General features: G+C 43.0%; 1 protein-coding gene and 1 long non-coding RNA gene across 2 annotated transcripts; one reads left to right on the plus strand and one right to left on the minus strand.

Moving 5' to 3' along the window:
• Nucleotides 1–81: 81 nt before the first annotated feature.
• tesk1b (testis associated actin remodelling kinase 1b) lies at nucleotides 82–27,247 on the minus strand. Its single transcript, XM_008427968.3, has 11 exons — nucleotides 26,766–27,247; nucleotides 25,492–26,125; nucleotides 10,905–11,026; nucleotides 10,723–10,771; nucleotides 9,028–9,174; nucleotides 8,297–8,379; nucleotides 4,070–4,160; nucleotides 3,540–3,623; nucleotides 2,439–2,525; nucleotides 2,003–2,102; nucleotides 82–1,915 (listed from the first exon to the last, which is right to left on the minus strand). Exons 2-11 carry the CDS (start codon nucleotides 25,681–25,683, stop codon nucleotides 837–839), a joined length of 2,034 nt encoding a protein of 677 aa, XP_008426190.2. The 5' UTR covers nucleotides 25,684–26,125; nucleotides 26,766–27,247; the 3' UTR covers nucleotides 82–836.
• Nucleotides 18,103–19,752, plus strand: LOC145548774 (uncharacterized). Its single transcript, XR_014084765.1, has 2 exons — nucleotides 18,103–18,630; nucleotides 19,207–19,752. It is a non-coding gene; the product is annotated as an uncharacterized LOC145548774 (long non-coding RNA).

Below are 27,247 nucleotides of genomic sequence, written 5' to 3' on the forward strand. Positions count from 1 at the left end.
TATTAAGATTATTCATAATATCAATATTTGTGTAAATAAGAAGTCATTGGAGAAGGTAACAGAAAACGACTAAAACATCAGTACAGTCCATCTTTTTATTTAATGCCATTTTAAATAATAAGAATCTGTACATCTCTTAAGCAGGTCTTTGACCATTCATTCCCAAATATAATGATAAACAGTTTCCTAGTAATACAGTTGAAGTGGTGCAGGCAACCAAAAGGGCCAACAACAAACAGTCTGAACAGTGTACAGCATACTCATTCTCACACACACACACACACACACACACACGCACACACACACACACACTCCCCAGAAATGATCTGTACACCTCTTGATAATTAAACGCATGAAAACAAACTGCCTGCTCTTTCAGAAGCAGCACCAAACATCAAAAATAATTATCATTGCAACAGTATTAATACTAAGCTTAACATTCCTCATTTCAGCATCATCAGTCTCATCCGGCATAATAGTCGTCAAGATCTGTACATTTTACAGGATCTCGCTGCCACAAACTGGAGCGCTCGCATGCTGACAAAGAGTCCGATCAGTCACATCACAGGCCGACATCAGGTGTTGGGACGCCCTCAGTCCAGCAGAGGGCGCCCACCAGCAAAGTCTCACAGCGTTTCCTGGAGAGAAAGTTGTTTCTTTTAAGTCTGGACAGTATTTTAATGAACTCATGCAGACACACAAACGCATGTGCAAAAAAAAAAAAAAAAGATGCGTCTGGAAAATAAGTATTGCTGCATTAAAATCTGTGCAAATTTTAAGAAGACCCGCTTGATTCCCAGGGAAGAGCTTTGCATTTGGTGTTGACGGTTCAGGATTTATGTTTGAGCTCCTGGCAGGGTCAGCCCTGGATCCAGGCTGGCGTTGGTGGTGTTGGGGGAGGGCGGCAGGCCCTTGGGTCCTGGACAGAGGAGCCCACGTGACGCCGCGTGGTCCCCGTTCAAGTTCTTGTAGGGGTTTCGGCGAGGCGGGGCTCTCAGACACACCGAGGGGAAACGGAGTCCGGCCAGGCAGCAGCCGGGACAGGAGATGATCTCCTCCTGGTCCAGAGAGTGTCCGCTGCTGGAGCCGAAGGGGGACGAGCCGGCCGGGTCGACGGGCGGGGAGTGGTAGCCATTGTTGTTGGCGGTGGGAGTATCCATGGGAGCGCCCCAGCCGAGCGGCCGGCTCACGATCACGTCGTGGTTGTCCAGATTGGAGAGGGGCGGCAGACTGGGAGGACTGTTGGAGATGGTCGACCGCCAGCCGTTTGTCACGGAAGATGTGGAGGGATTAAAGGGAGTCGAGGAGTGAGAGGGAGGAGGGCGCTTTGAGTAAAGGGGCGACGAAATGTCCTGCGTGTCTGGGGAGACGGTGCAGTCCATGGGCTCCTCCTCTATGTCCTGCTCCTCCTGGTCCTCCACATTCAGCGACATCGGTTCAATCGGAAGACCTGAATCACCCGTCAGAGAAAGAGCCGCCTCCCCTCCCAACAAACTGTTTTCCTCGCTCCCTCCGCCGTTCACATCGTCGACCTCAAACGTCGATTCCTCCTCCGCCAGGACGGTGTTTGGTGCAGACACCATGTGCGGCGGAGGCGTACACGGCAACGAGTGGCACCGCCTGTGCCGCCGGGGCATGTCGACAACCTCGCCGTCGGGCGCGGGAACATCGTCGCAGTCCGGCGGAGGCGGCAGGGTGAAGGTCAGGGAGATGACAGACTTGCTGGGCGTGTCGAAAAGCTTGATTTTCCCTCCTTTCAGATCCTCCCGCTGTGAGAAGGGGTTCACCCGACCGGTGGGCGCCAAGGCGACGCAGGGGAGCTCGTCCGGAGGGTGCAGCATGTCGGACTTGCTGCGAGAGAGACGCGGGTCGGACGTGTTGTCGCAGAGGGACGGCCTCCGCAGAGGCCCAACGGCTGGAGAAGAGATTGTACGGAGAAAAGCCAGAATAAATACAGGAAAACATCAGATTATTGTCACGCGGCGCCCAAACGTCTTCTCACTTTTCACTGGAAGTTCGCCTCTATGCTCCCTCTCAGCTCGTTTCTTCTGCTCCAGTTCGGCTACGATTTGGGAGAAAGACGGACGGAGTCTCGCTGCCATCTGAGAACGAAACACAGATACGGACGATCAAGTACGACAACAAGCTGAGACTCTTCTCATTGTAGTCATATTCCCTAGTGTCAATTTTCTGTATTAAATAACAGCAAATAGATCACATTAGTTTCATGTTTTTTGTCCAAATACAACGATCCCATAAAACCATCCATGTCCAGAACTTGCATTTATATGAAAGTTTCATCAAGTCCAGCTCTAACTTTTCCTTCAACTTCCTCTACAGTCATAGCAGGAGATACGCAGATATAATACAGACAGCAGAATGGGAAGTAGCCACATTAGAGATGGAGCACATGTGTGTATCTAATGAGCGTTTCATACATTGCAGCAAGCGATGGCCAAATCCAGGAAGTAAGGTGGACAGTCTCCAACCATCTGCTGAAAGGCCTCGACGTCCAGCCCAAAGTCCTGAAGGAAAACACACAAAAGAAAATATTCTAAATGGCTTTCTAAAAAGGTTCACTGTGGTTATCGATCAATTTCTCATAATTTTCATTTCTGTCAGATAATGGCTTCAACCATTATACCGAGTGGAGAAATATTCTTATTATAGCCACACAGGAGTTGAAACAAAGCACTGAAACACTTGCAGCCGGAAATGTAGGCAGTTTCTGCAGCTGCGTATGAACAACAAGCTGACAAACACACCAGCTGTACAGATTCTGAGAAAGAGCAACAGTGGAAATTTATAATAAGTCTTAATTTAAAGCCAATTTCTGGAATTTGTTCAGAGAGAACAGAAAATTGTCAATGTGACTTACTACCACAAAAACTGAACTTACTTGCATCACTACCAAAGCATTTGTCCATGTTATCAAGAAAGTAAAGCATCGTATGCATATCAACGTATGCAACAATAATTCTGAGAAATTTATGAAATTTTAAAAGCTTACAGTATTTGATGTTTTTGAATTGTGAAATTGTAACGGATTGTGTGTGTGTGTGTGGGGGGGGGGCGGGGGGGGGGGGGGGGGGAGGGTTTGGCTGTTTTTCCTGTTTAAACACCATATTCAAAACCAAGTCCAAATATTTATGTGGTCAGAGGTCACACAAACTGTTGAGTCAAGCCAAGTTGATGCTGCGTGCAGCACAAACACTCGCTTGAGTTTGAGGCCTTTATCAGTATTTGAATTCTCAGTCGAGATAGGAAAGCCAGCTTCCTGTTTGTCCAAGATAACCAGAGAGAAGATGACGAAACGATAAAGCCGTGACTTCGCTTAAAGCGGCTCCAGTCATTATGACACCGCATTAAAATTTATGCCGATCTCGGCGTCTTCTGCGTTATGGACGCAGTCATGTTTGTGTCCAGGCTTCAATGTTTGTCCTCATGAAGACCGGTCTGGTTCAAACAGGATGTGGATGCGACGCGCAGCGCAGTGCGGATAAGCCGTTCGGCTCCGTCATGGACAGCTGAACCAGTACCTCAGTGCGTGGCAGGACGTCTGGGTCGGCCTGTATCCTCGCGATGATCTCGCACAAGATGATCCCGTACGCAAACACATCCACCTGCAGCGACACCATAAAATGATTCATCAAGAAAAAATGAGGATAAAGAAACGATAACTATCCATTCCTCTAATTTCTTAGCAATACAATATATTTTTGTGCAAAGTTAGTATGTTTTTACAGATATGCAAATTCATAGATTAATAGCAGGTAAGAGTATATCTGCATTTAATATACATAAAAAGGGTCACTATTTAACTTCAATGTCGAGTGGGAATTTCCATTAAGTGCTACAATTACAAATGAGGAAATATTACAATTACATAACCTGTCTGTTTGCTCTCTCAACAATAAAATGATTATTTACACATTTATTGCTTTACCTCACTGCATAGTTCCATGGTTTATTCAACCAGTTTTTTTTTTTTATTACACCCACAGTCGACATTGAGCTCTGGGAAGAATCTTTAGCTTAAAGAGTGAAGGAGGTCACTCGTCTTCAGTACCTTTTCATTGTATACTTCTCCTCTGAGCACCTCTGGGGCCATCCAGTAGGGGGAGCCAACAACTGCCAAACGCTCCTGGACTTCCTCCTCACTGCAGAAAGAAGAAGAAAGATGCTAAAAACGGGAGCTTTCAGATGCCAACTTTTTAATGGCCTGTTTAAATTAGCTTCCAATGACATTTTTGGGTAAAAGTATCAATATAAAACTAGAATGTACAAAAAGGGCATAAAATTGAGTTACAATAAACAACAAAAGCTTTAAACAAGGGAAAATAAATACAAGCCAAGACCAAGTTGGGCTGACATCAAACTAAAAAGAATCGGAATGAAGCTTTTAACTTTTTTAATATGATGACTTGGTGCCTTTCTTTTCAGTTCATCTTTGGTTTTGACTGTCCACCACTCCAAAAAAGAAAACAAAATCAGAGTTTTTCCAGTGTTTTCAACCTGCACCCAACATGTACTGATTAATTCTGCAAAATTTGCAAATTAAGATGAAGAGTTAAAACAATGCAATTAGGAGAACTACAGGAACACATGGTTCACCTGAATTCAGTTGAAACTTGGATAACCTGTGGGATTTTCTAGCTGTTTCGATGCCAACTACCGCTAGCAATATAAAGAGATTACTTGCGTAAACACAAACTATTCACAATAGTCTCAGTTCTAATTTGCATGTCAGCCAAAACGTTTTACATCTTGGGTCTTGTTTGGCCAATAATACTTAGAGGTTTGTGGTTTAAACTTATAAAAAACGAACAAGTTTAAGCGCAACAAATACAAGGCACAGCGCAGCCAGCAATGTACCTAGACTAAAAAACAACAACAAGCATCATCTAGATGTCAATTTACTGCGTGTGGCAGCAACATCTACCACATTTGCACTGAAATGTATAATTATGCGTCTCTATTTGTTTGTTTCAAGAGACACGCTTTGGGTGTAAGCATTTTACCGTCTCATGCGGGAAACGACATAAAATTATATATTTACTTGCACTGTATAAAAAAAAAAAAGTTTCTCATTGACATTAAATTAAAACCAACTCTCCTGTAGGTCAGAGTTGTTTTTTTTTTTTTTTTCCATGCGCCGAACATGAAAGATATTTTCCAGATTTGTTAACGTACATATTTTAGACTTGACTTTTAAACTGTACAACTTTAGTTTGCTGCCATTTTTGGCCCTTTCCTCCAAGTAACTGGGTCAGTGCGCCTCCATTAGCTCAAGTATTGTAAATTAATAATGAGAACTATAGAAAAGCTTGGCAACTGTTTAAAGACAATAATTTTAGTGTATGGAAACATTTCCTTCTAAAAGGAAAACAAGAAATAAATGCACAAAACTACTGAATTTAATCAAATTGGACGTTGATTGATGTCTGTGGAAGAAACAAAAACAATTCAAAATTAATATACCAATTTGCAGGAACAAGCATAACACAGTCTTCCATATCCTTTACAATGATCATCAAGACCAGAAGTAGATGAATCAGCCCCAGATTTGATGGAAAGCATTCAACAAATCAGATTAAGCTGCGGTACTTGTAAGGCGAAGTAAGCTGCAAATAAAACGCATAAAATCACCCAATCTGATTAACACGGAGCCAAGACAAGAGAGGTTTTCTGAGGTCACTATGTTTGTGCGCTTGCTTGCGCTTCTCCTGCGTCTAAGAAACCACAGTATTTTCAGTTATGCTGAGATATTGTTGTGCAACTTTAGCAGAAAAAAAAAAGGAAGGAACTGAAGAATGTGCAAGAGGGACAATGTGATTGCGCACACACACGCACGCACACACACACACACACACACACACACACACACACACACACACACACACACACACACACACACACACACACACACACACACACACACCCTCCTGCTGGCAGCTACTTCCTCTGTTTCTATTTCCATCTGCCACGGCGAGTTATGATGCAGCAGAAAATCCAAAACAAGAGCCGAGACGGTCATGGCTCCCGGTGTAAACACCATTTGGAGAAGTGGACTGGCACAAACGAGAACGCGCAAAAGACAGAAGGAAATCGACTCGACCGACAAGTACGAGTTGGAGTAAAAACAAAAAAAGACCAGAGGGACAGCGAGCGGAGCAGTGGGGGGGGGACTGGAATAGTTTGACCATATTTGGAGCTTTTCCTAACCCCCCCTCCTCCTTGACAGACTCCTCAATCATCTCCGTTGCTTCCCTCATTCTTTCTCCACACCATGCCATTTTGCAGACAAACAACACAAACACGGCGTCCGCTCCGTTGTTGTGCGTCGCTGCAGGAAGCAAATGTGTTTGAGTAAAAACGAAAAGCAAACACAACCTCGGGGATGACAGCCGCACAATCCACCAGCTGCCGTAAAAAAAAAAAAAAATGGAGGCACAAGTATGCAAAAGTAAATAGTGACTGTCATTCAGGTGGAGAAAGAGAGGGAGAGATGTCGCATTTGGGGAATATCAGGCCTCGTTTTCAGTTTCCCTCCTGCTCACATTTTACTAGGTGATGCACACAGAAAGCATTTAAAGCGAGAAAGTTACGAGCGGGCCCCTGGCCACCCACTTGTGTAAACACGAACAGTGGCTCGGCCGAAGCAGAGGGAGCGGAAGCAGTGCGCACTACGAGGAAGGCAAGTCAGGCTGCAGGGCGAGGCATCTTCGACTCTGCAGAGCTAAAAAGGAGGAAAGGACACAACTCTGCAGGCAGAAGCTTGAAAAAAAATCCTCTCCAAAATAAAAATATCTGACTATTAAACATTGAACACCTAAGAATTTATTACATTTATTGAAGGTTCGATTCCAGCTTCTGTTCGTCACATGTTGATGTCCAAGGCTCTTTAACCCCGAGTTGCCTACCGATCAAGTTGCATCGATGCATAAATGTGAGTACCAATGGGTGAATGCGACTCTAGTGTAAAGTGGTAAAAATGATTGGAACAGCTCAGTCCATTTACAATTTGTTTACGGCTCAGAACATTTCTGGAACACTACAGACACCAGGGACAAATGTTGGCAATTTAGTAAAGTCCAAAATCACAACAGAGTCTCCAGGAAGGAATCGTTTCGAAAGAATGAAGGAAATGGCGTAGGAGAAGAGGTCATGCCAGGCTATCATGACTGAAGATAAATAAGGGACAATGACGACAATGCTGACCAAAAGTCGGGCACCAGTTAGGATTATGAAGAGCGTGATGAAGACTAGGCTGAGAACAACGACACCTATGGTTATGAGGACTGGGACAAGGACAACAGCAATGCTTTTCTTTGACAAAAGCTTAATTTCAGCATCAGATACCCTGAAACTAACTCATGGATCTCCAATGGCCATAAATGTTTTCCTAAGACTAGAAATGCAGCTTCCAGCGTCCATGATCATCATTTCTGCAGCTGCACAGCTTCACTCGCTCAACACCAGATCCAACTTTGGATTTAGTGCTTCCTTTCCGGGGCTTAAACGTAATCGCTTCTACATATGATCTCAGAAATATGCAAATGTGCCAGTAATTTTCTAAAACGGTGACTTTACACAAACCAGGGGAACACTTGCTCTCATTCCAACTCTTATGATTGCAGCCAAAGAGATTTATTTTACAAGCAGCATTTTGAAAGGGTGACTTTCCTGAAACATTTTTCCACATTGTGGTAATTCTGGTTGCTAAGAACAAGAATCTGAACTCAAGCCAATTCTGGAGGCATGAAGTCACCAAAGGCATGAAGTCACCAAGAGAGAAAAAAACCTAAACAAAATAAAACTTCTGTTTCTTGTCAAACAGTGCAGAATGACTATAAATTACACGCGCCGCACAAATGTGATTAAATGCAGCTGCAAACACAGGAGTAGATAGCATGATGGGAGCAGCAGAGCAAGTTGGGCGTCATCTGCAGCGTGACTCAGAGCTGTCAATATTTACTCCGTCTGTCCGTTCTTTTATTTGAGAGAGCAAACGGGGGTCAGACCGCAGTATTTGGAGGAGGCGACTGGTGTCTGCATACCATTAAAAACTAAATCTACTGTGATTAATGGTCTCGTTTTTTTGTGAATGTCTCATCTGAATGTGTCCAAGGTTGGATGTGGGGGTCGGGGGGGGGAAGGAGAAGTTGGGTGAAAATATTTTCAAAAAGATATGGCATGACCGATATGGCAGAAAGAAAGAAGTGATGGAATGTGATTTATTGAGACTTATCTAATCGCAGAAAGTTTATAGATGGTTACGTTTTTATTGACTGACCTGTAATCTGGGATTTTCTCTGCCAGGCCAAAGTCTCCCACCACAGCTGAGCACATGCCGCCCTCCAGGCGCACCAGACAGTTCTGCACACAGGAGGTCAGAGGTCACAGTTTTTACCATCTAATGCTTCACATCCTACAACCCAGACGGTGTGATCACCTCAGTAGTGATCCGAGATGAGGCGTTCAATAGGTTTTAGTTGCAATAACAAAGTTTTACTGTAAATTACTGAGCTCTTTACATGATCAACAAGTAGAGCCTCATAGTGGAAGTGAAAATAAATTTATGGTTTACAATCTCTTGTTTTTAATACATAAAATGCTGGTACTGCTAAATAAAAACAAGAAATGCTTCCAAAAGTCAGTGAACACACAGTACACATTGTAGTTTACATAAAAAGACTTAACAAAAATTACAATTTGTTTAACAAAAAATTGGCCAATAATACTTCTAATAATACTAATCGGCACAATCTAGAAGGATTATGCTGGGATTAAAAGTCACTTTGAGGCTAATGAGCCAATATTTCTATTTCTGAACTTTTCTGATCCGATTCCAGCATATTGCCATCACAAATCTAGAGTTAGAGCAACATAGCGTAGTGGCGACAATACTTGAGGAAAGCCTTTACCTTCTGCAAAAAATGTGTCTAAATGTAAACAAAAAAAAGGAGCAAATTTGCATAAATTCTCATGCAATTCAGGAACCTTGCAGGCAATGTCGATGCTAACCTTGGAGGTGAGGTCCCTGTGGAAGATACCCTTGCTGTGCAGGTACTTGAGTCCGCGGGCAATGTCCAGAGCCAGGCTGAGCCGCGCGGCCCACGACAGATACACGTCACTGCCCAGCAGCTGCTCCAAGTTACCGCCGTTGATGTACTGGATCCGCAGGAAGAGAGAAAAACGACAACAAAAACATGTTCAGTTTAGATCCAATAACCTTTTGCTGAACCTCTGATATGAATAACCCTCACAACGCTGATGCAAAGGGACGTAGGAGTGCGACTACAAACAGATGACGATTTTCATTTCTTATCGGCTACTTATTTTAATTTGGACGAATCACAATCATGTAGTTACAGTTTAATAAAAATTCTTCTGCAAAAGTTTGAATTCTGGAGGCCTCGGGGAAGACCCAGGACACGCTGGAGAGATTACGTCTCTCGGCTGGCCTGGGAACGCCTTGGGATTCCCCCGGAGGAGCTGGAAGAAGTGGCTGGGGAGAGGGAAGTCTGGGTCTCCCTTCTGAAGCTGCTGCCCCCGCGACCCGACCCCGGATAAGCGGAAGAAAATGGATGGATGGATGGAAGTTTGAATTTATAACACTGAAAACTTATGAAAATAAAGTGTGTGAGCTGCAGCAGGAAATGTACAAACTCTCCACATCAGAACTTAGGAAATGAGTTGCAAACTGAATCACAAGGCCGCTTGAATTTCCTCTTTTCTTGTCAACTCGTCTTTGAGTGTTTATCACAAACTGCCAATTCATTAATATATATTTTAAAAAAAAGGAACTAAATTTCAGGCCGTGTGTTGAAAACACAGCGACATGAAAACAAGCTCGAGCGCAGGCGACGGGGATGTGAATGCACCAGATCTCACTTTAAGTCTTTGTGTTGCTTTCCATTTGCTGCTGGGTAACCATGGTAGCCACTGGTGAACCGATTAGACGCAAAGGAACAGGTGACACAAGCCGCCTGACCTCTGCGTGTTTATTCAGGTGATTCTGTCTCCTTGGCCTGACAGGGACAGATGCTCCATGTTTACTCGACAGCAGCTCAAGTTCAGAAAGAAAAAAAAATTCAAAGTTGCTGCTTTTTTTCCCCCTCTTCTTTTACTTAATTTGCACAAATAAAAATAAAAAACAGATCAGACCCAGAAAGAAGTGTGGTCTTGATCTGTGGTCATTCAGAGGTCCACAAATAGTCCCCATGCTGCACTTTGTGGAAAAATATGAAACTTTGGCGATGGTGAATTCAAGCCAGAGGTGTTTAATCTTTCTCCACGAATATCCCGAAGTGGAAATGTCAAAATCAAACTCCCCATTTTTCCAGACTGCAAAGGGACCCTGTGAGTTGAAACGGGTTTTTGCTAAGAGCTTATTTTCTTTTAGCTCCTCTGAAGTGGTGGGCCACTTTTTCCCCCCCCAAGACCAACACCAAACCGACTTCTCTGTAAATGGGACCGAGTTCGCAGTTTACACAAGAAGCCAGGAACCAGAGTTCTGGCTGAGCATCCTGCTAACTGATGCAGGAAATCATCTCGACACGTCAGTCTGAATACAAAAACAAGCGTGAACTTTCGCCTAATGCCAGTTTGATGCGATAAAGAGCAATGGCCTTGCAATATGGGTGAGATTATAGTCCTGCTTTCTAGGTAAAATCATGGCGAATCCTAAATAAAACACGTCATCAATCAGGGCCTCACCTCTGTGAGAGCGTGCAGCTGTCCCTCATGGACACACACTCCTATAAACCTGCACAGAAACATAGAAAACAATCAAAACCACACATTTTTTCAAGGAACTAATTCAATCAACACTTAGTAGAATATTTAAATCTGACGCATTTGCAGGTATATAAACATATGACGATCGTCGTTTGAGTTACCTGAGTATGTTGGGGTGCGATAGTCTGTTCATGAGCTGGACCTCCCTGAGCATGTTGGCTCGGTTGCTGGCCAGGATGTTCATCTTCAGAGCCATCACCTGGCCCGTTACGCGGTGCTGCACCTGGGAACGCAGGACAAAACGTGACCATTTCAACCTTGTCGTGTACAAAATTATAAAGAGAAACGTTCAGGCAACAAGGGGGGGGAGTGCTTTTATTTTGTGTGAACCCAACTGATCTTAAGAGTAAAAACACAAACAAAAACATTCCCCGAACTCGTGCGTGTGGAAACTCTGTGCTGCTCGACTTCTGGAGACGGGCCAGGAAACATTAGCAGGTCGGCTGCACCATCAGCTGCACTTTCTGGCCAAACCTGCTGCCATGGCGATGGCGCCGTCTGGTATGGTAACATTGGAGACGCGACTTGCTTCCTCCCCATCTCTCCCCCCCCACTCCCAGGACATGCATTTGCTTGGCATGCATTTTGACTTCTAAAAGAAATTTATGCCAGACGGATATGACAGCTGAACTGTTTGGCACAGAGAGAAGTAGTCAGTGTTTTGTTTTTTTACCGAGACCAGAAGCGCAAGCAGAAACGAGGAGGAAAGCTGTGAGAGCAGCCCAACGGAGCCAGATGCTTTCGTGTAAACTCTTCACTGGCTGCATTTTCCCCGCTTTAGTTTCAGTGAAAAACAAACAAAAAAAAAACTTAGAGGACAAATTGCAGCAAGAGGAGTTCATCGCAGAAAGAACCGAGGGCTGACAGTACAGATGGTTTGATAGATTGGTGAAGAGAATAACCCAACACTCCAGCTGGTTGCACAGAACCAGCTGGTTATACATGCTGTGGAGTTTAGAGGAACTGGATGAAATAATACATTACTCAGAAACAGTAGAAGCTTTTTATTTATGAAATTTAATAAAACCAAGTCTCTGCAAAATTGCAACATTATGATTTTTTTCCCCCAGAGATAATTCCAGGAAGGAAAGTCTCCCTCACCTTAAGAAAACCTGTTGGCATGCGATGCCTGGAAACATCACTTAGACTCAAGTTGGTCTAAGGTGAGTCAACTTATAATCAAAGAAAAATGATACAGGGAAGAACTTTTTTTCCTGCGGTTGCCTTGCAGACTACAGAGACTGGATGGTAAAAGATTTGTTTTACAAAACAGGAAAATCAAGTCTTCCTCTTATTGCAAAATTTACTTCATTTAATTTATGGCACAACAATCCTCTCTGTATTTACTGAATCATAACAGCCGTTTGATTCAGTTAGCTTAGCAACAAACCTGTTGCTAAGCCAACAGGTTTGCTGTTCATTTTGGGTTTTTAAGTCTTCATACTTTTAAAGTTCTGGTTGTTCCCGGTGGTTGGTGTTGGAATGGGTCGTTGTTGAAGTGCAGAGAGATTCATCAGGGCAACAGTTTCATACTGAATCCACTGATTAAAGTCCTTTAAATGAGATTAGAAAGTCCTGGAGCAATCCGTTTTATCCAGCAATTTCTCCCTGCACCTGTTGCTGTCTACTGCCGGTCAGCTGGCTGAAAGAGTTACTATTGTTTGCATTTGTAACATAATGGATAACTTTTTTTTTTTTTTTTTTTTTTTGCTCAAGGTCATTGTTCACGGAGAATGTCATACGGTTTCAGGTCTAATTTGCTGTACAGAAAATGTAAATTTGTAGAGCAAATAAGTATTTACCTCCAAGATGGAGCTCAAAGTCATTCTGGTTGGATCAGGGGTCAAATGTCAGATTTCACCAGAGTAGTGGGTCCAAATGTGATCAGAACCAAAATGGATGTAAACATAAATTCTTTGGAAAAACAAATACACTGGAACAAATGGTTGTTTATGGGTATGAAATGGAAATTGTGACTTGGTCACTAGATCCGTTTGTGTCCACACAGCCACTACCGTTTCTGTTTTTCTGCCTCTTGCAGCAGACTTGTTTGGACACACGAGGAATTTCCACACACTCGGACCCGTGCAGATGACAACATTCGGGTCGCATTTCGACACCGCAGCAGCTCCTGCACACACCCGTAAATAATTAAAATTTAACAATGCGGTCCTGGAACCGTTCCGCTCTCGGTCTGACGTGCCGTCGCACCTCGACTAATCCGGCCCTGAAGACTGACGTGATGAGCACGGAGGTCAGGGACCCACATGTGACCCCCCAGGATGTAAACAGCCTCACAGGAGGATAAATACCCGAGAGTCCAAGGATCCTTTCCAGGTCAAAGGTTAAATGTCTTCGAGGAGTCCAACAAACTTTTATTTTAGCATTTGAACGAACTTGTAGCAAAATAGTAAACTGCCATTCACGTCAGCACTGGCTTATTTCAAAAATAATGAGGTAAGGATACAAAATCAGCCTCAGCTCGGGTTTTAATTTCAAGGAGAAACTGAATCTCTTTTGCAATGTTAGTTTGCTAAAGTCCGCCCTGCTGCTAATAACAAACCGTTATTTACATCAGCAATCAGGAGTTGTGACCTTAATGCTTGACTGTATACCAAATTTCCTCCATGCTAATAATAAAGCCAAAGGGGCACAGCAGGGTTTCGGATTGCGCCTTCATTAGCGAAGGAAGAGTGTGTAATGAAGGAGGAGGGTCAAAGAGCAGAGCCTCCGAGCCGTGACACTGGCCTAGATCAGAGTCCTGCATCAGTGTTTACTCGCGCGCACACTCACACACACAGGTCGGCACAAAAGAAAAGGACGTCGTTTGTTCTGAGGAGGAGGACAAATCGCAGCCTTCTCAGTCAGGCTGCAGGATGTGCTTGAACACACACATGCAAATCAAACTTGAGGGCAACGAAGCCGCCTTCTGTTCAGGTGGAATATGAAGCGGGAGCAGAAATGCGCAGGAAGGTCTGTTGGACTAATCTTACAGGATGAGTCAGATTTGTAGGGAGGTGGGCAAGACTGCAGTGGCCTTTAGCACTGGAGGGGTGTAAGAAGAACTGAAGGGCGCAAAAATATTCCTGCACCTTGAACTTTCACACGTTACAAGTGCAAACTGTTGTGTCTTGTAAACAGAACAGTTTCCAATTATGAAGTACAAATGGTATAGATTAAATGGCAATAGCTAAACAAAACAGACTGACAGACTAAAATAAAATGGCACCAGATGCTAAATGCTTTTTGTGACAGTTTTTAGAGTTTGTATAAGGCATTATAATGTCAGTAAAAACTGAGCTATTGGCTGGTTTTTACCTTTCTGGTAGTAAGCCGTATGAAAACAGGAGGATGCATCACTCCATTCATCTCAAAGTCACAGCTGGTGTGACTCCAGGCTCTGTACTGGGACCAGTACCAGAACAAAATTGTAAAAGTGTCATGCATTTGAAGTAAACCCGTCTTTGGACCATAAAGACATTGAAACAAATAACTCTGCAGTGAAACTCAAACATATTCACATTCACAATTCAAACAGAATAATATGATTTTTTGATACACATTTGTTTGGAAAGGCATTAGGCAGAAGTATAAACTTATTTAATCCTGCTGCCTTTTTCTCTTTTACAAAAATAAAACTATTTTTCACAACAGAGAACATACATCCACAAAAAACTGAGAATCCTCCACTGAATAACCATTTAAAATGACTTTATATCTTATTTTAAACCATTGCGTCTTTAAATTGTTTCAATGTTTAACCTGTTCCAATTGTCTTGTTCCCGTCGGTTTACTAATGTTTTCTAACAAACCTTTGCATATCTGACAAATTGATTTATACTACAGTCTAAATGCTGCACACAGACAGAGTATTTACCAACTACGCAACATCAGGAGACAATTGGCTGCAATGCATTTTATTTAGGGGTATTGGAGGAAACGGGGGATGAATATGAATTCATGCTATGCTGAAGTTGCCGTACCTGCAGCTAAAAATCACGTCTGCCTTTTACTCCCTGCCCACATCTGTCTTCACACCTCCTTGTAGAAATACTTACATGCTCAAATATAATCCAGGGATTAGCAACCCGCCACACTGTGACTCATGCTGCAGACTGGCTGCATCGCACACATGCGCCAAATGCTGATGCAGCCTCGTTCGACCCAGCTGTTTTGTTCCGACAGATTTTAGCCTCCAAACAAACAGGCTCTCACTCGTCATCACTACAGCCCGACTTGACACGGAGGTCAGAACCGAGCCTTTTCAGACAGCAGCAAAACAAAAACGCAGCGTTTGTGGCGTTTCTTCCACACGTCTCGTTCCCAGGGCTTTAATGGCCCCCGGCTCGCCGCTGGAATGCCCGCGACGTACAGCAATTACCCACACGCCCATGCTTCACTCGCACACAAACATGAGTTCAGTCACACCCCGAAGCTCTCCGCCAAAACACACTCGGCCTTGTAAAGTGCTGCCGTCAGCAGACGAAAGGTCACGGCGGCGCGCACTCGTCAGCCAGCGGCCCCGCAAACTGGACCGACCCAAAACAAAGACGGAGACGAGTGCAAGAGGGATGCATTAAAGCTTTTATAGATGCGATTCTAAAAGGAGTTTTTGATGCTCAGTTAGTTGGAGTCATATTGAGAAGTGTTTTTTTTTTTTTCTGAACTAATGAGCTTCTTCCAGTGAAGCGCTCTCACTTCTGGTCAGCTGCAAATGGAGTTAAAACCACTTTGCTGAAACGATGAGACGACTGATTCAATAAGACGGCAACTGAACTTGGAGGGGAAAAAAAAGGTTTAAAACAGAAATACTGTATGTAAAGGCAAATATGTTGAAAATATTTTAAATTGTGACCATTTTCCAGGATACATCTCTTTAAATTGTTAAATGCAGAGAAAAAAAAAAAAAAGGTGTTAAAAATCCAAGAAAAACTCACTGCAAATGTGTACGCTTCATCCAGTTTAAGCTATTAATTAAGAGAGGGTTTCCTCAAAGGATTAGGGGTTAACAATTGAAAAAAAATGAAAAATCGCCAAATCATAAATCATTTTCCAAATCCCATAAAGCCGTTTGCCCATTCATGCAGATTTTTTGCCAATCTATGCAATAATTTTATTTCCTCATGTAAAGAAAGCCACACACTGAGCTCTCACCTTGCAGGGGAGACTGCAACCATCAGCATAAATAAGAAAACCATGTGTGCTGAGCACGTCGCATGCTTCGCTGGTGTCGCAGAGGGAAGAAAATGTGGTTGAGTGTGACCAGAAATCCAGCTACAAACACAGTTCAGTGACTTCACCGTTGGCAGAGGGTCAGCTCTGAAAACGTGGTGGCTTTTATGGTTTCTGCACCACTTCCCCCCCCCCAAACAGCAGCAGAAGTCATACATCAGTCAATACACGACTGTAGAGTTTCAGCTGGAAAGCGTTCTGCCGGTAAAGTAGCGACAAACCTCCCTTAAAGACCGTGTGTAAAAAGTTTGTTAAAGTCTGGAGACGCTCTGCCCACTCTGCAAATTTTAAGAAAATCACCTAATTCCCTGAACAGGTCGGAGACTCCACCTGAAATTCTGCTTTCGCTTTAAGCAGCATGTAAATGTGCCGGCGAGTTTTCATGCAGGCGAGCGAGACGGCAAGGAAGTCGGGAAAATGGGGTTCCATCAGCCAATCAGCAGGGAGTGCTGGCTCTGTTAGGGGTCAGAGGTCAGATTCTGGTAGTGGAAATGATGTGCAGCAGTGAACCACATTTCTTCCTCAAACACGAGAAGAAACATGGCGGCTCACTGGAGCTGAAGACAACAGTTTGGTTAAGTCAACAAAACTCAGCAAGTGATAAAAATGTTAAGAAGAACGGCCGAGTGCAATACTTTAAAATAAACAGACATTTTTCACTCTTATTTAAAAAAAAAAAACTACTGTAAAAAATTTTAAAAGTTTGATGCCAATGTGTTTTGTTGATCTTGTGTTTACATCATTTTATTCAGGATTCTGTCTTTTTATCGTCGCCTAATCATTTTAGCCGTTTTATTGTGTCTGATAAAGACTTTTCAAAACTTTAAAACAACAAAGGCAGCCTGGTCACACGTGTCATTATAAAGAGACGGGAATAATTACATGAAGGCTTAAAGGGATGTGTCAACAGGAACGCAAGTGCCAACAGGCCTTAGCTCACCTTTTAGTCATCGGTGGCTCATGCATTCCTGCTCGCTTGCTGCCTGTAAATCACTTCTTGGCTGCTAGATTTTATTACCCATAATGCAACACTATTAGATAAATTATTTTAAAAAAGAAAACAAAGCTCATGAGTTCTTGTCTTGCATGTTCTTCGGGTGTTTAGTGAGTAAACGGGTACATCGACTACTGAAATAGTCAACTAATTTAGTAATTTATAATGAGTCAACTATAGACCATAGACTCAAAAAAAAGACAATTTGCTGAAAAAAGAACATATTCAAAGTGGTAAGTCAAAATTTTACAAATTTTATTTTTATTTTTTCTATAAATTTTGCATATATTTAAACAAAAACTCCTTAAGTGGGATATTTTTAGCTTCATTCATTTCAGATTCACTAAAAGAATGTTATATTATTGCATTTTAGGCCATATGTTTTTTAAAAAGGAATTAAATTATTTGTTGTTGCATCTTTTAATGCATTTCTAATATTGTATAAAAAGGCTAACGTGGTTAAATGAACAATCTGTACCATGTGCATTTTTAAAAATTTGATTAATCGCTGAATAGTCGATAGATTAATCGATTGTTAAAATGATTGGAACGCCGTTTAAGGTCACCAAACAGAACATTTTACGACGCCAACAGGTATAAAAATGTTTAAAGGTTATTTCAAGATTACTGAACTGATTACAGTTTGAGCTGCAGATGCTACATGAGCCAAACTGCCATTTACCACAACGAGTCATGCTTTATACAGACTACTCCTTTAAAAAAAAAAAAAAAAAAAAAACTTGACTGACTTCTAAATCTAAAAAAGGTGGTGAGATTTTACTTTGTGTCCCTCACACCCATCTGAATGAGTTTTTTTAATGTTTCATAAATGAGATTCTAGCGACAAACTCCAGAAAACAAACGAGCTCGGCTCAATCATCCAATGCGTTCACAAACACATTTCACCACACAGACGCCACCATGGGCCATTTGTTTATCTTCTCACAGGGGAGTGGTCCTCCTTGAGGTTTAGCTAAAGACTACAGCACTGCCAACAAGTGGACGGGAGGAAACTCTCTTTGTGAACCGACAAACATCAACCATCTCTGGAGATAAAGCTAGAAAAACACTGACGGAAAGGAAAACATGGGTGTTGGGTAACAGCTGCACAAACCATCTTACTCCCTGGTCCGGTAGAAATGCGTCAAAAAAATTATTAAATAAAAAAAATAAATAAAAACGTAAAGGTTCAAGTAAAGACAGGTACACGCTCTGGGCTCCTCGGTGCTTTCGTGTTTGTGCAGCAGTGCAGAACACAAACAAGGCCTGATGGCTGTGCAGCAAGTGGCAGCAAAGCAGGATCCAACGAACGGCAGCAAAAAGAGCGGGATGAAAAGACGTGCTAGCGCTAGGCTAAGGCTCTGATGTTCAAGTCTGCACTGGCTCTGCAACACCCAAAACGCAGCGGAGCCGCGTAAATCCTGAGCGCTGGAAGCCGATCACGGAGCGCAGGAGACAGCCGCTGACGGATGGCGACTTTGAGGATCTGCTTCCCCCCACCGTCGCTCCTTTGTTGCCGACGGATTCCTCCCGAGCTGAAATTCTTCCAACAATCGGGGATTTGCACAAGGAACCGGTCAAATCTCAACTTGTCCCGCTGGGTGATTTCCCGCACTTCTTCCTAAAACAATCATTATCTCTTTCGTTTTTGGGGTGTGTCGCTGTGTGTGCGATTTAGTTTCCACAGACAAAAAGCAAAACAAAAAGCAGATGAATGAAATACTGATGTCTCGGGCAGTTCATCAACTGTCAGAAAATTATTACTTTTATAGTTCCCAGTAACTCACTCAATCCGAGTTGCACAAATCTTAAAACAAAAACAAAGAAATTAAACCAAGTAGATCTGAAGCTGATAATGTCACTTCTTATAAAGTTGACGGTTAATTTGTGGCATGTTGAGCAGCCGTATAAACCAGAATCTGTAAACCCACAGAGCCGACGACACCAGAGATGTTTTTTTCCTCCGCATTATTGCGCCATCACAAGCAGCTGACATGCAGACATTAAGATCAATCATGGTCAGTGTGTTCTGTTGCACTAATCCCCTCTTTATCCCTTTTCTAGTCTCCAGTTCATCATCAGATCATATTTTAGAGGAACTGAGCCGCTGGTACGCTTGTTTTTCCCTCCCTGTTGCAGTCTGTCATTACAATAATGCTCTCTTATGTGCTTTTCAGACTCCAAAGATAACAAGCAGAGGCCCAACCCTCAGCCTCGCCGACGTTTTCTTCAACATCGCTACGAATTTTGGATGAAGCAAAAGATGGGCGAAGAGCTCAGCAGAAACCGACTGAAGCCCCTCAAAGAGTCTTCGCTTATGAGGTCCTGGATGTTCCATGAAAACCGTTACACTGGAAAATGAATGGGGCTTTTTTGGGGGGCCCCTTTTAATATAGGCTAATAAAATGTGATACGAGAAACTGCAAAATGCCCCGGGGTCTTTTTTCAGCTATAATTATAACCCTGCACCAGGTTTCAGCTGATGTGCTGACAAATACACATATTTGCTGCAATCTTAACATTGGATTAAAGAAAAAAGAAAAACAATGTCTGAAGATATCTTGGCCTTAATGAACTCTTGCAGCCATTTGCATGTACTTTCTATCAAGTAAGCTTTGTGGAATCGCAAAAATATGTTTACAGGGTTTAAACGGCACTAAAAAAGGAGAAATGAATTAGGGTCATTTTGACTCACAAAAAAAAAAAAAACAAAAAAAAAAAGTGGTTGAGAAAACATTTGTGAGAAAGTCAGTAAAAAAAAAAAAAAAAAAAAAAGCTTCTGCAATTATGTAGCCGTTTATGTACAATAATAAAGACAGTAATGCAACGCCTTTTTCCTAAAAGTAAACATGTTTTATGCATGGTCAACTCTGAAGGCAGTGTCATTAGTTTTTGTTGTTGTAAGATTTTGTGGCAGCAATGGGCTTTACATTATAGAACATTAAAAATAAAATAAAAAATGGTTAAGCTGGGTGGTGATCAACACATGCAGCAAAGGTCACAAGGTCGCGATGTTGGACGGCCGCGCTGAGGATGAGCCTCGACCGCTAAGCCGCACAATACGGTCATTTTTACAGAATTATATTGGAATACATTTGCAGAAAGAGAAAATATTTGTAAATTACCAACAGCTGGAACATTTATGTACCCAAACTCTACCGCTGTCCAACCGTGACATTTTCTGTGCTCCTCCTGAGCGTTGCGCCACAACTGCAGAGGATTTACACACAAATACAAACTTTTGGTGAATGTTTATCCTCAATTTAGAAATGTCGAAGAGAAAAAACAAAAAAAAAAAAACAGACGTTGTGTAAAACCATCGTTTCACCACTTAATGACTCTATATTGTATAGAGAGAGGACCTCGTTTGTGACCACATATGTTAGCTTAAAGAAGCAGCTCTAGCTTGAACTCAAGTAGCCTCATTTACATTTTGCATCTTTATCTGACAAATTAGCCAAATTGTGACGAATGCATTCGTTAGCGTTAGCTGAAATCAGGGGCATTTTAAGGCAGCTAATGCTACTGCAGAGCTAACACACAAAAGCTAATGCAGCTTGTTTAAAAAACTTATTTTAAGCAATTACAACTCTATAGAGAGAAGAAGAGCGCATGTGAAAGCCCAGCAGTAAAATCTGAAAGTCTTTAATCCATGAGAAAACATTTAAAGAAAAAAAAAGTGATTTATGGTGCTCCAGTAAATTCTGCAAACAAGACAAAACTTAAATCAGTCAGGTTTGTTACGCAACATCGACAGCAGGTGTTATCTGCATTAGCAAACATCTTGTCGATTATCAGGAGAAAGGGCTCAAACATGACGCGATAACACAGTAATCCAATTAGAAACAGATCCAACTTGTTCCTTGTAAAACTCGCAGGCCTGTAAAACGGCGAACATGTAATCGTATCCTGCGAGTTTATCTGAACTGCTGACTGACAGCGAATATTATTTCGGATTGATTATTTGCTCCTGGAGCTTCGGGTTTCAGAGGCTGACGTAGAAATGAGAGGAGAAGCACCGGAACATTTTAGAGAATATTCAAAAGCGGCACTTTAAGGATTTGGCTCCCCCGTCTTCCCCTTACATTTTAATGTCTCCACCCCGCCGCCTCAGTCCCCTCAGATTGCACAATTGCACTCAGACGAGGTGAATAGCTCCCCGTCCGCCTGCAGCGATCCTCCATTGATCTGCACTCAGGACTGGAGCTCGACGGCAGCACAAGGCAAGAGGCCGGGCTCTCTGTAACCAAGTGCAGAGCATCCATTTCAAAGCAGCCATCCTGCACATTAAGTGGAGCCTAAATTCATTTAAAACAACACCCGTCTCAGACGGTTTGTTCTGCACAACACAATTGAGCCCATTTTCTCCAAACTCAACCAGGATACAGCAGCAACCGTCCAGTCATGCGTGTCGGCAAACTTTTTTTAAACAAAAAAAAAAAAAAAGTAACCGATAGCCGCGGTGACAATTTTGCATTTATATTGCGCTATCAAAAGGCAGCCAAGTGCCAACCTGACAAGCCAGCTGTAAACATGGTTGCATTTGCATGTTCATTAGAAATTCAAAGGCCACGGCGGAGGGAGCGGCCTCAGACTGAAAGGAGAACAAGGACAAGAAACCAAAAAGTCTGTCTAAATTAAAGATTCAAGTTTCACCCATGCTTGGTGACCACTTCTGTGTGAAACCAGGTTTAAATACGGGCACAAAAAATAAACAAATGCAAGAAGTTTGATATCAAAATGGGGAACAAGACAGTCCCATCTGTAGTCTCAAAATATTAGGCACCGATTCTCCATTTTCTCCTCCAGGGACTCTCCATCACTGCATTTACTGTACTATTTTCAAAAGCATGCAGAGCACACTTCTGTATTAAACAAGATGCTGCATTTCTAACGAAATCGCTTCTAAATATAGACATACTGACATACTTTTGTGCCAACGTGACACAATGAAACGATGGCAACCTGAGCAGAAAAATCACACAACACTTAAATCATGAAGATTAGAAGCATTAAATGTGTCTGAACCTTTGTTTAAACCATCATAATTCAAAATAAAGCCCATTTACAAAAGGGAAGAGGAATCTGTCAACTGTAATTCTGCAGCCCTGATTATTGGCGTCCATCACCACATAATGCTGAACTTTAAACACTGGGAGATGCATGCACTGAGCCACGTGCAGTAAAAACCACGAGTCACCGTAATAGAAAATCAATGTGAGCAAACGCATTGTGTAATAAAACTGAGAAACAAGATAATGTAGCTACCTTTTAAATTCATCAATAAGACTGTCTGCAGAGATAATCCTCCAGTCAACACCATGTTGATTTTTCCCCTCATTACTTTGATAAAGAAACATTACAAGTTCAGAAATTATTCAATTTTCTGGATTAACTGGTCAGACGAAGAGACCAATTTAGCGTTTACACACACGTGGTTATTCCCACAGGATGATGCTGCCACCATCCTGACCATTGCAGCAGTATTCATGGCAACGCTCGGTGTTTTGAATGTAGGTCCGTTATTTACGTCGAGATCAAATTACTCACAGGTGAACAGTTTGATCAATTTCACGTTAACTTCTGATCACAATCTGGTCTACTGGGTTTTATTTTAGATCGAGTTAAAAGAGGCACGCCAAACTTTTCTGGTTTTTACATGCAAAATATTTTTGAAAACTATCACTTTACTTCCATTTCACTGCTTTTTGTTGGCTTATCAAAGAAAACATCAATGACATTATAGTTTGTGGGTCCATAGAGCCGAAATGTGAAAAATAGCAACAAATGCAAGTAAAACTCTGAGCCTTAATGCTAAAGAACCTGTTAGAACCTCATTCAAAACGAAATCTTGAAATTAGGCAGGTTTTTTTTTTTACTCAGTCTGAACATATGTAGCACCAAACGTTTAAAAATATGTTCATGACGAAATTTGGGGAAAAAAAAAAAAAAAAAAAGTTAAAGAATAAAAATATGATGACATCTTAGAATAAACAAAGCTCCATTGTATTCAGATTACCTAATTGCAACTATTTTATTCCTAATAAATAGACATGTTTGCACCCCTGATCTATGTTTTCGCATCCACCTGAATAATGTGTAGTTGCGCCACTGTGCACACCCCTTCAAATAAAGTGTTACCAAAAAAGTAAAAGTTACAAATCATTTAAAAACCTTTAAAAATGAATTTTTTTCTACCTCATCAAGTCTTGCAGACTTGACATGAATAAAAATGCTTCAGGTCTTCCAATGTCTTCCAATCGCTTCTCAGGTTACCCAACTCGCCCCTTCGTCAGCCGCCCTTTGTAACGCGCCATTTTTACCACCGTTATTAACGAGGCATTCCTGGCAATTAGGCTCTATGGAAGTGAGCAGAAGCATGTCGTAGCAGAGGACGCAGGCTGCTGGCCCACACAGACAGCGGAGCATAGAGTTACAAACATACACTCACCTGATCTACCTGAGCAGACCGTGTCACATTACACACACAAAAAAAAAAAAACAACCAACAAATATCATCGTGTGACAACTGATGCATGATGAACGTTCAATGGGACGTTGTTCAGAAACAATTATTAACCACTACACCCCTTCACTCTTACGCATGTTTGGTACTGAATGCAGTGGTTGCCATAGTTCACACTCATTTCACACAATGTGAAACCTCACGTTGGTCAATAGAGATGACAGCAGGTCAATACCTCATCCTGCCTGGTCAAACAGTCAAACACACGCATGGCTTTAATTAGGCGTAACTGCGAGATTCTCACAGTAATTTGGGGTAAAAAAAAATTTTTTTATTAAAAATAGTGCCGTTTTCACTATATTTACAAACATTTCAAATTAAAATCTGCAATATAATCCAATTTTTTTAAATTTAAAAATAAATGCAAAGCAATTTACCATTCTGCTACGTGTACAACATCGACTGCTACAGTTTTACTCTGCATAGACTGACAAGTATAACAAGTTAATATTAGGTGGGCGGGTTCCCAATCTGGCTCCGTATTTATGCTTCTCATAGTTTGCCAACTGTCTTAAATCAATACCACCTTCACAAGGCTGATGCTGCTTTAGTTTGCAAACCAAAGGCCTGCCTGCAATTTTCATAACTCAAAATATTTCAACACAAGCAAATTTGTGTCTTTTGAGGGGGATGAAAAAAGCTGAAACAAGTTGGGGAGGGGCAGAACAGTGTTACGCCTGGTTTATTCACGCATCTCATATCTGAAGAACACGTAGTGGTAGACGCATAGCCATTTTGTGATGCAGCATTTACCCGTGTAGTCAACCCAAGCGACTGGTTCGGGTCATTTTCTGTTACAATTGAGAGCCACTTCAGTGTGGGTGGGCTCGTTACAGCAGCGCAACCCGAAAAGTAACGCGGTTTGCATGAGACACAAACATCATGACAATGGAGGAGAAGCAGTGGTAAACCTGCTGCTCAGCCTGTTGTCAATTGTCAGATTCAAAGGAACAGAGCCAGAAAAGGTTGAGAGACAAAACATTCTGGATAAAAGTTTGGAAAACTGTAGAGCGGTATCAAACCAAAAGGGTACGAGATGCATAATGTGTGAGGTGTTGTAAACTGTACGCTGGATGCGTTTCAGATGGCTGTCCTGACATCCACAGTTTGAAACAGAAAACAGCATACCCATCGAGTGAGGGTATGAAAGTCAGAGACGGTATTCAAAACTGAATTCTCTTGACACACACATGAAGGTGCCACGAGTTTTTCAGGCTTCAGCTTTATCAGCTGTGATTGTTTTATAGATCTTCCAGCATGAATGCATTCCTTATCAGTTCACACACCTTTCTTTCCACTGAACAGTGTGGTATGAGACAGATAATCTGTGAGAAAAAAAAAAGTTCAGATTATCTGTAAATATTCTACTGCTGCAAGTGCCAACTAGAAACAACCAATACGAGCCAGGAGGCGGGTCTTGGCGCCGTCAATCACATTAGTGCGGAGCTGCTTAACCCTGTGCTCTTTGCTACAGCTTTTCCCATTAGCAGATCCTGTTGCGAATGCTAAGACTAATTAGCATAGCCACTGACGACAGTGAATAAAGGGTTTTCCTCCATTAGCACATTTTAGCAGTGAGTACATGAGATGACGCTCTGATTGTTTTTGGTTCATAGCAGTGCATTTCTAGATCTAATTTTTTTTTCAACCAGCTGACCCGGCAGTGCGCAGCAACGAATTCAGATGCAACTTTTACAGGTTTAAATGTAAATCGCTGGAAACAAACTGCTTTTAAACTGTTTTTCCATGTTTTAAAGCACAAGCTGAATTATTCTTTAAAAGTTCCCTTTACAAGCATGCAAAAAAAAAATTTTTTTCCCCGATTAAAGAGGTAAACATTGAGTGCATTATGTCTATAAAGCTTAGTTGTAATGAGGATGTGAGGTGAAAACCGCCCTGATTCTCAGGAAAGAGGGTGCGCTCTGCTCTCGCTCACCTTGAACACCTCGGAGAAGAAGCCAGCCCCGATCTTCTCGCAGCTGAAGTCGTCCAGGCGGGCCAAGGTGGACACGGCGCTGCGCAGGGCCCGGTACGAGGACGGTCGGATCCGGTTGGTTCCGTGGACGCTGTGCATGGGCGGCTCGGCGTCTCCCTCCCGCTCCTCCGGGTCGACCCTCTCCGTCTCCATCTCTGACGGAGGAGGTGTGACCGAGTGCGTGGTTTAAAATCCAGCCCGACTTGTGTTTACATTTCCACAGCGAGCCAGCCGAGGGGCCGCGGCGTGCGCTCCCCCTCCGGCCCCCGGAGGAGGAATGGCGACGACAAGTCCTGGAAACGCGCCGCCGCTGTGGTCAGCGACCGGTCGGACCGAATTCCTCTCCTCTCTCTCTCTCTCTGTCAAATTCCTGCAGCGCCTTCAGCGAGCGGCGCAGCTGCAGCGGTGCATGCTGCAGAGCCAGTCCCACACGCCGTGCAGCAGAGCAGGCCCTCCGCTGCTGCAGATAGTGCTGCTGCTTCCTCTGTCGGGTTTCCTGCGGTGGAAAAGGCCGGGGCTCCCTCCCTGGTTCCACCAATTGAATTTCCAGCGTGCAACCGAGCCGCCTCGCTGGCGCTGCTGCAGCCTATTCGCGCTGAAGAGGGGGGCGGACACACACACACACACACACACACACACACACACACACACACACACACACACACACACACACACACACACACGAGGCGTTAATTCACTAAATCATGTAGTGATGTGAGCAGGCTGTCAATAAAAACTCCAACCCATCCCTGCAGGGTGATGAGCTACATCTCAATAGAGACATGGGCAAGAAAATCATTTAAAAAAATTAAAAAGAATGAAAAGATTTGCATGCAAATAAGCGCAACTCCAAAATTAAAGAAAAAGAAAGAAGCTGAAAAGGACACCAATATTATCCTTTCGCTCATCATTGCTCGTACTTTAACCCTGCTCCACTCAATTTGACTAATGGTTTTAACAAGTCAATCAGTTTACGTGGGGATTTCAACGTGTCTGCAGCCCCCAAAGGCAAAACTGACCCCCACACCCCCCTAAGCCCAAGCATGACTGCAGCTTGTAAATTATGGACGCCACAGTGGAGCGGACTTCGAGGGCTCGTCTGTCACGCAGTCCACGCACGCCCTTCAGAGTCTAGAATCTAAGCAGAGAAGAAAAAAAAAAAACCGCTGACGCACGACCGCCCTGACACGGAGCGGAGACACGCGTGGCTGCCGGCAGAGGAAGAGCCGACTTACCTGGCTGGCCTTCTCTACAGAGAAATATCCCTCCCGAGTCCCTCCGCTGAGTCCCGGTTCGGGCTTCTTGGTTCAGCTTTGCGTTACTAATTTATGTTGTCGCCGGAGCGCCTCCTGCACGCACGCAGAACCCGCTGGTTTCGTTTTACGTCCGCTCTCCGTCGCGCCGCCGCGTCGGCCCTCTCCGTGTGGGGTTGACTGCTCGGTGGAAGCGGAGTGACGACTTTTGCTGCGTTTTAATGGAGGGCGGCGGGGCGGGGCGTGTCCACACGTGATCGTCACAAAAATGCACCTGTGGGGCGGGCTGGAGTATTAGCTGCAAACACTGTGCATCTGCTGGGTGACTTTAGCAAATAACATTAGAAAAAAAGATTAGTTTCACAGTTTTGAATAGGTTTTATTTAATATCCCTCCGACTTTTAAGCAGAGCCAAGTTATGTGCTGTAAATGCGGCTTCTTAGATCCCAAAGGACACTCGACAT

This window comes from Poecilia reticulata, chromosome 18, assembly GCF_904066995.2.
Source record: "Poecilia reticulata chromosome 18, P_reticulata-male-v2, whole genome shotgun sequence".
In the NCBI taxonomy this organism is placed as follows: Eukaryota; Metazoa; Chordata; class Actinopteri; order Cyprinodontiformes; family Poeciliidae; genus Poecilia; species Poecilia reticulata.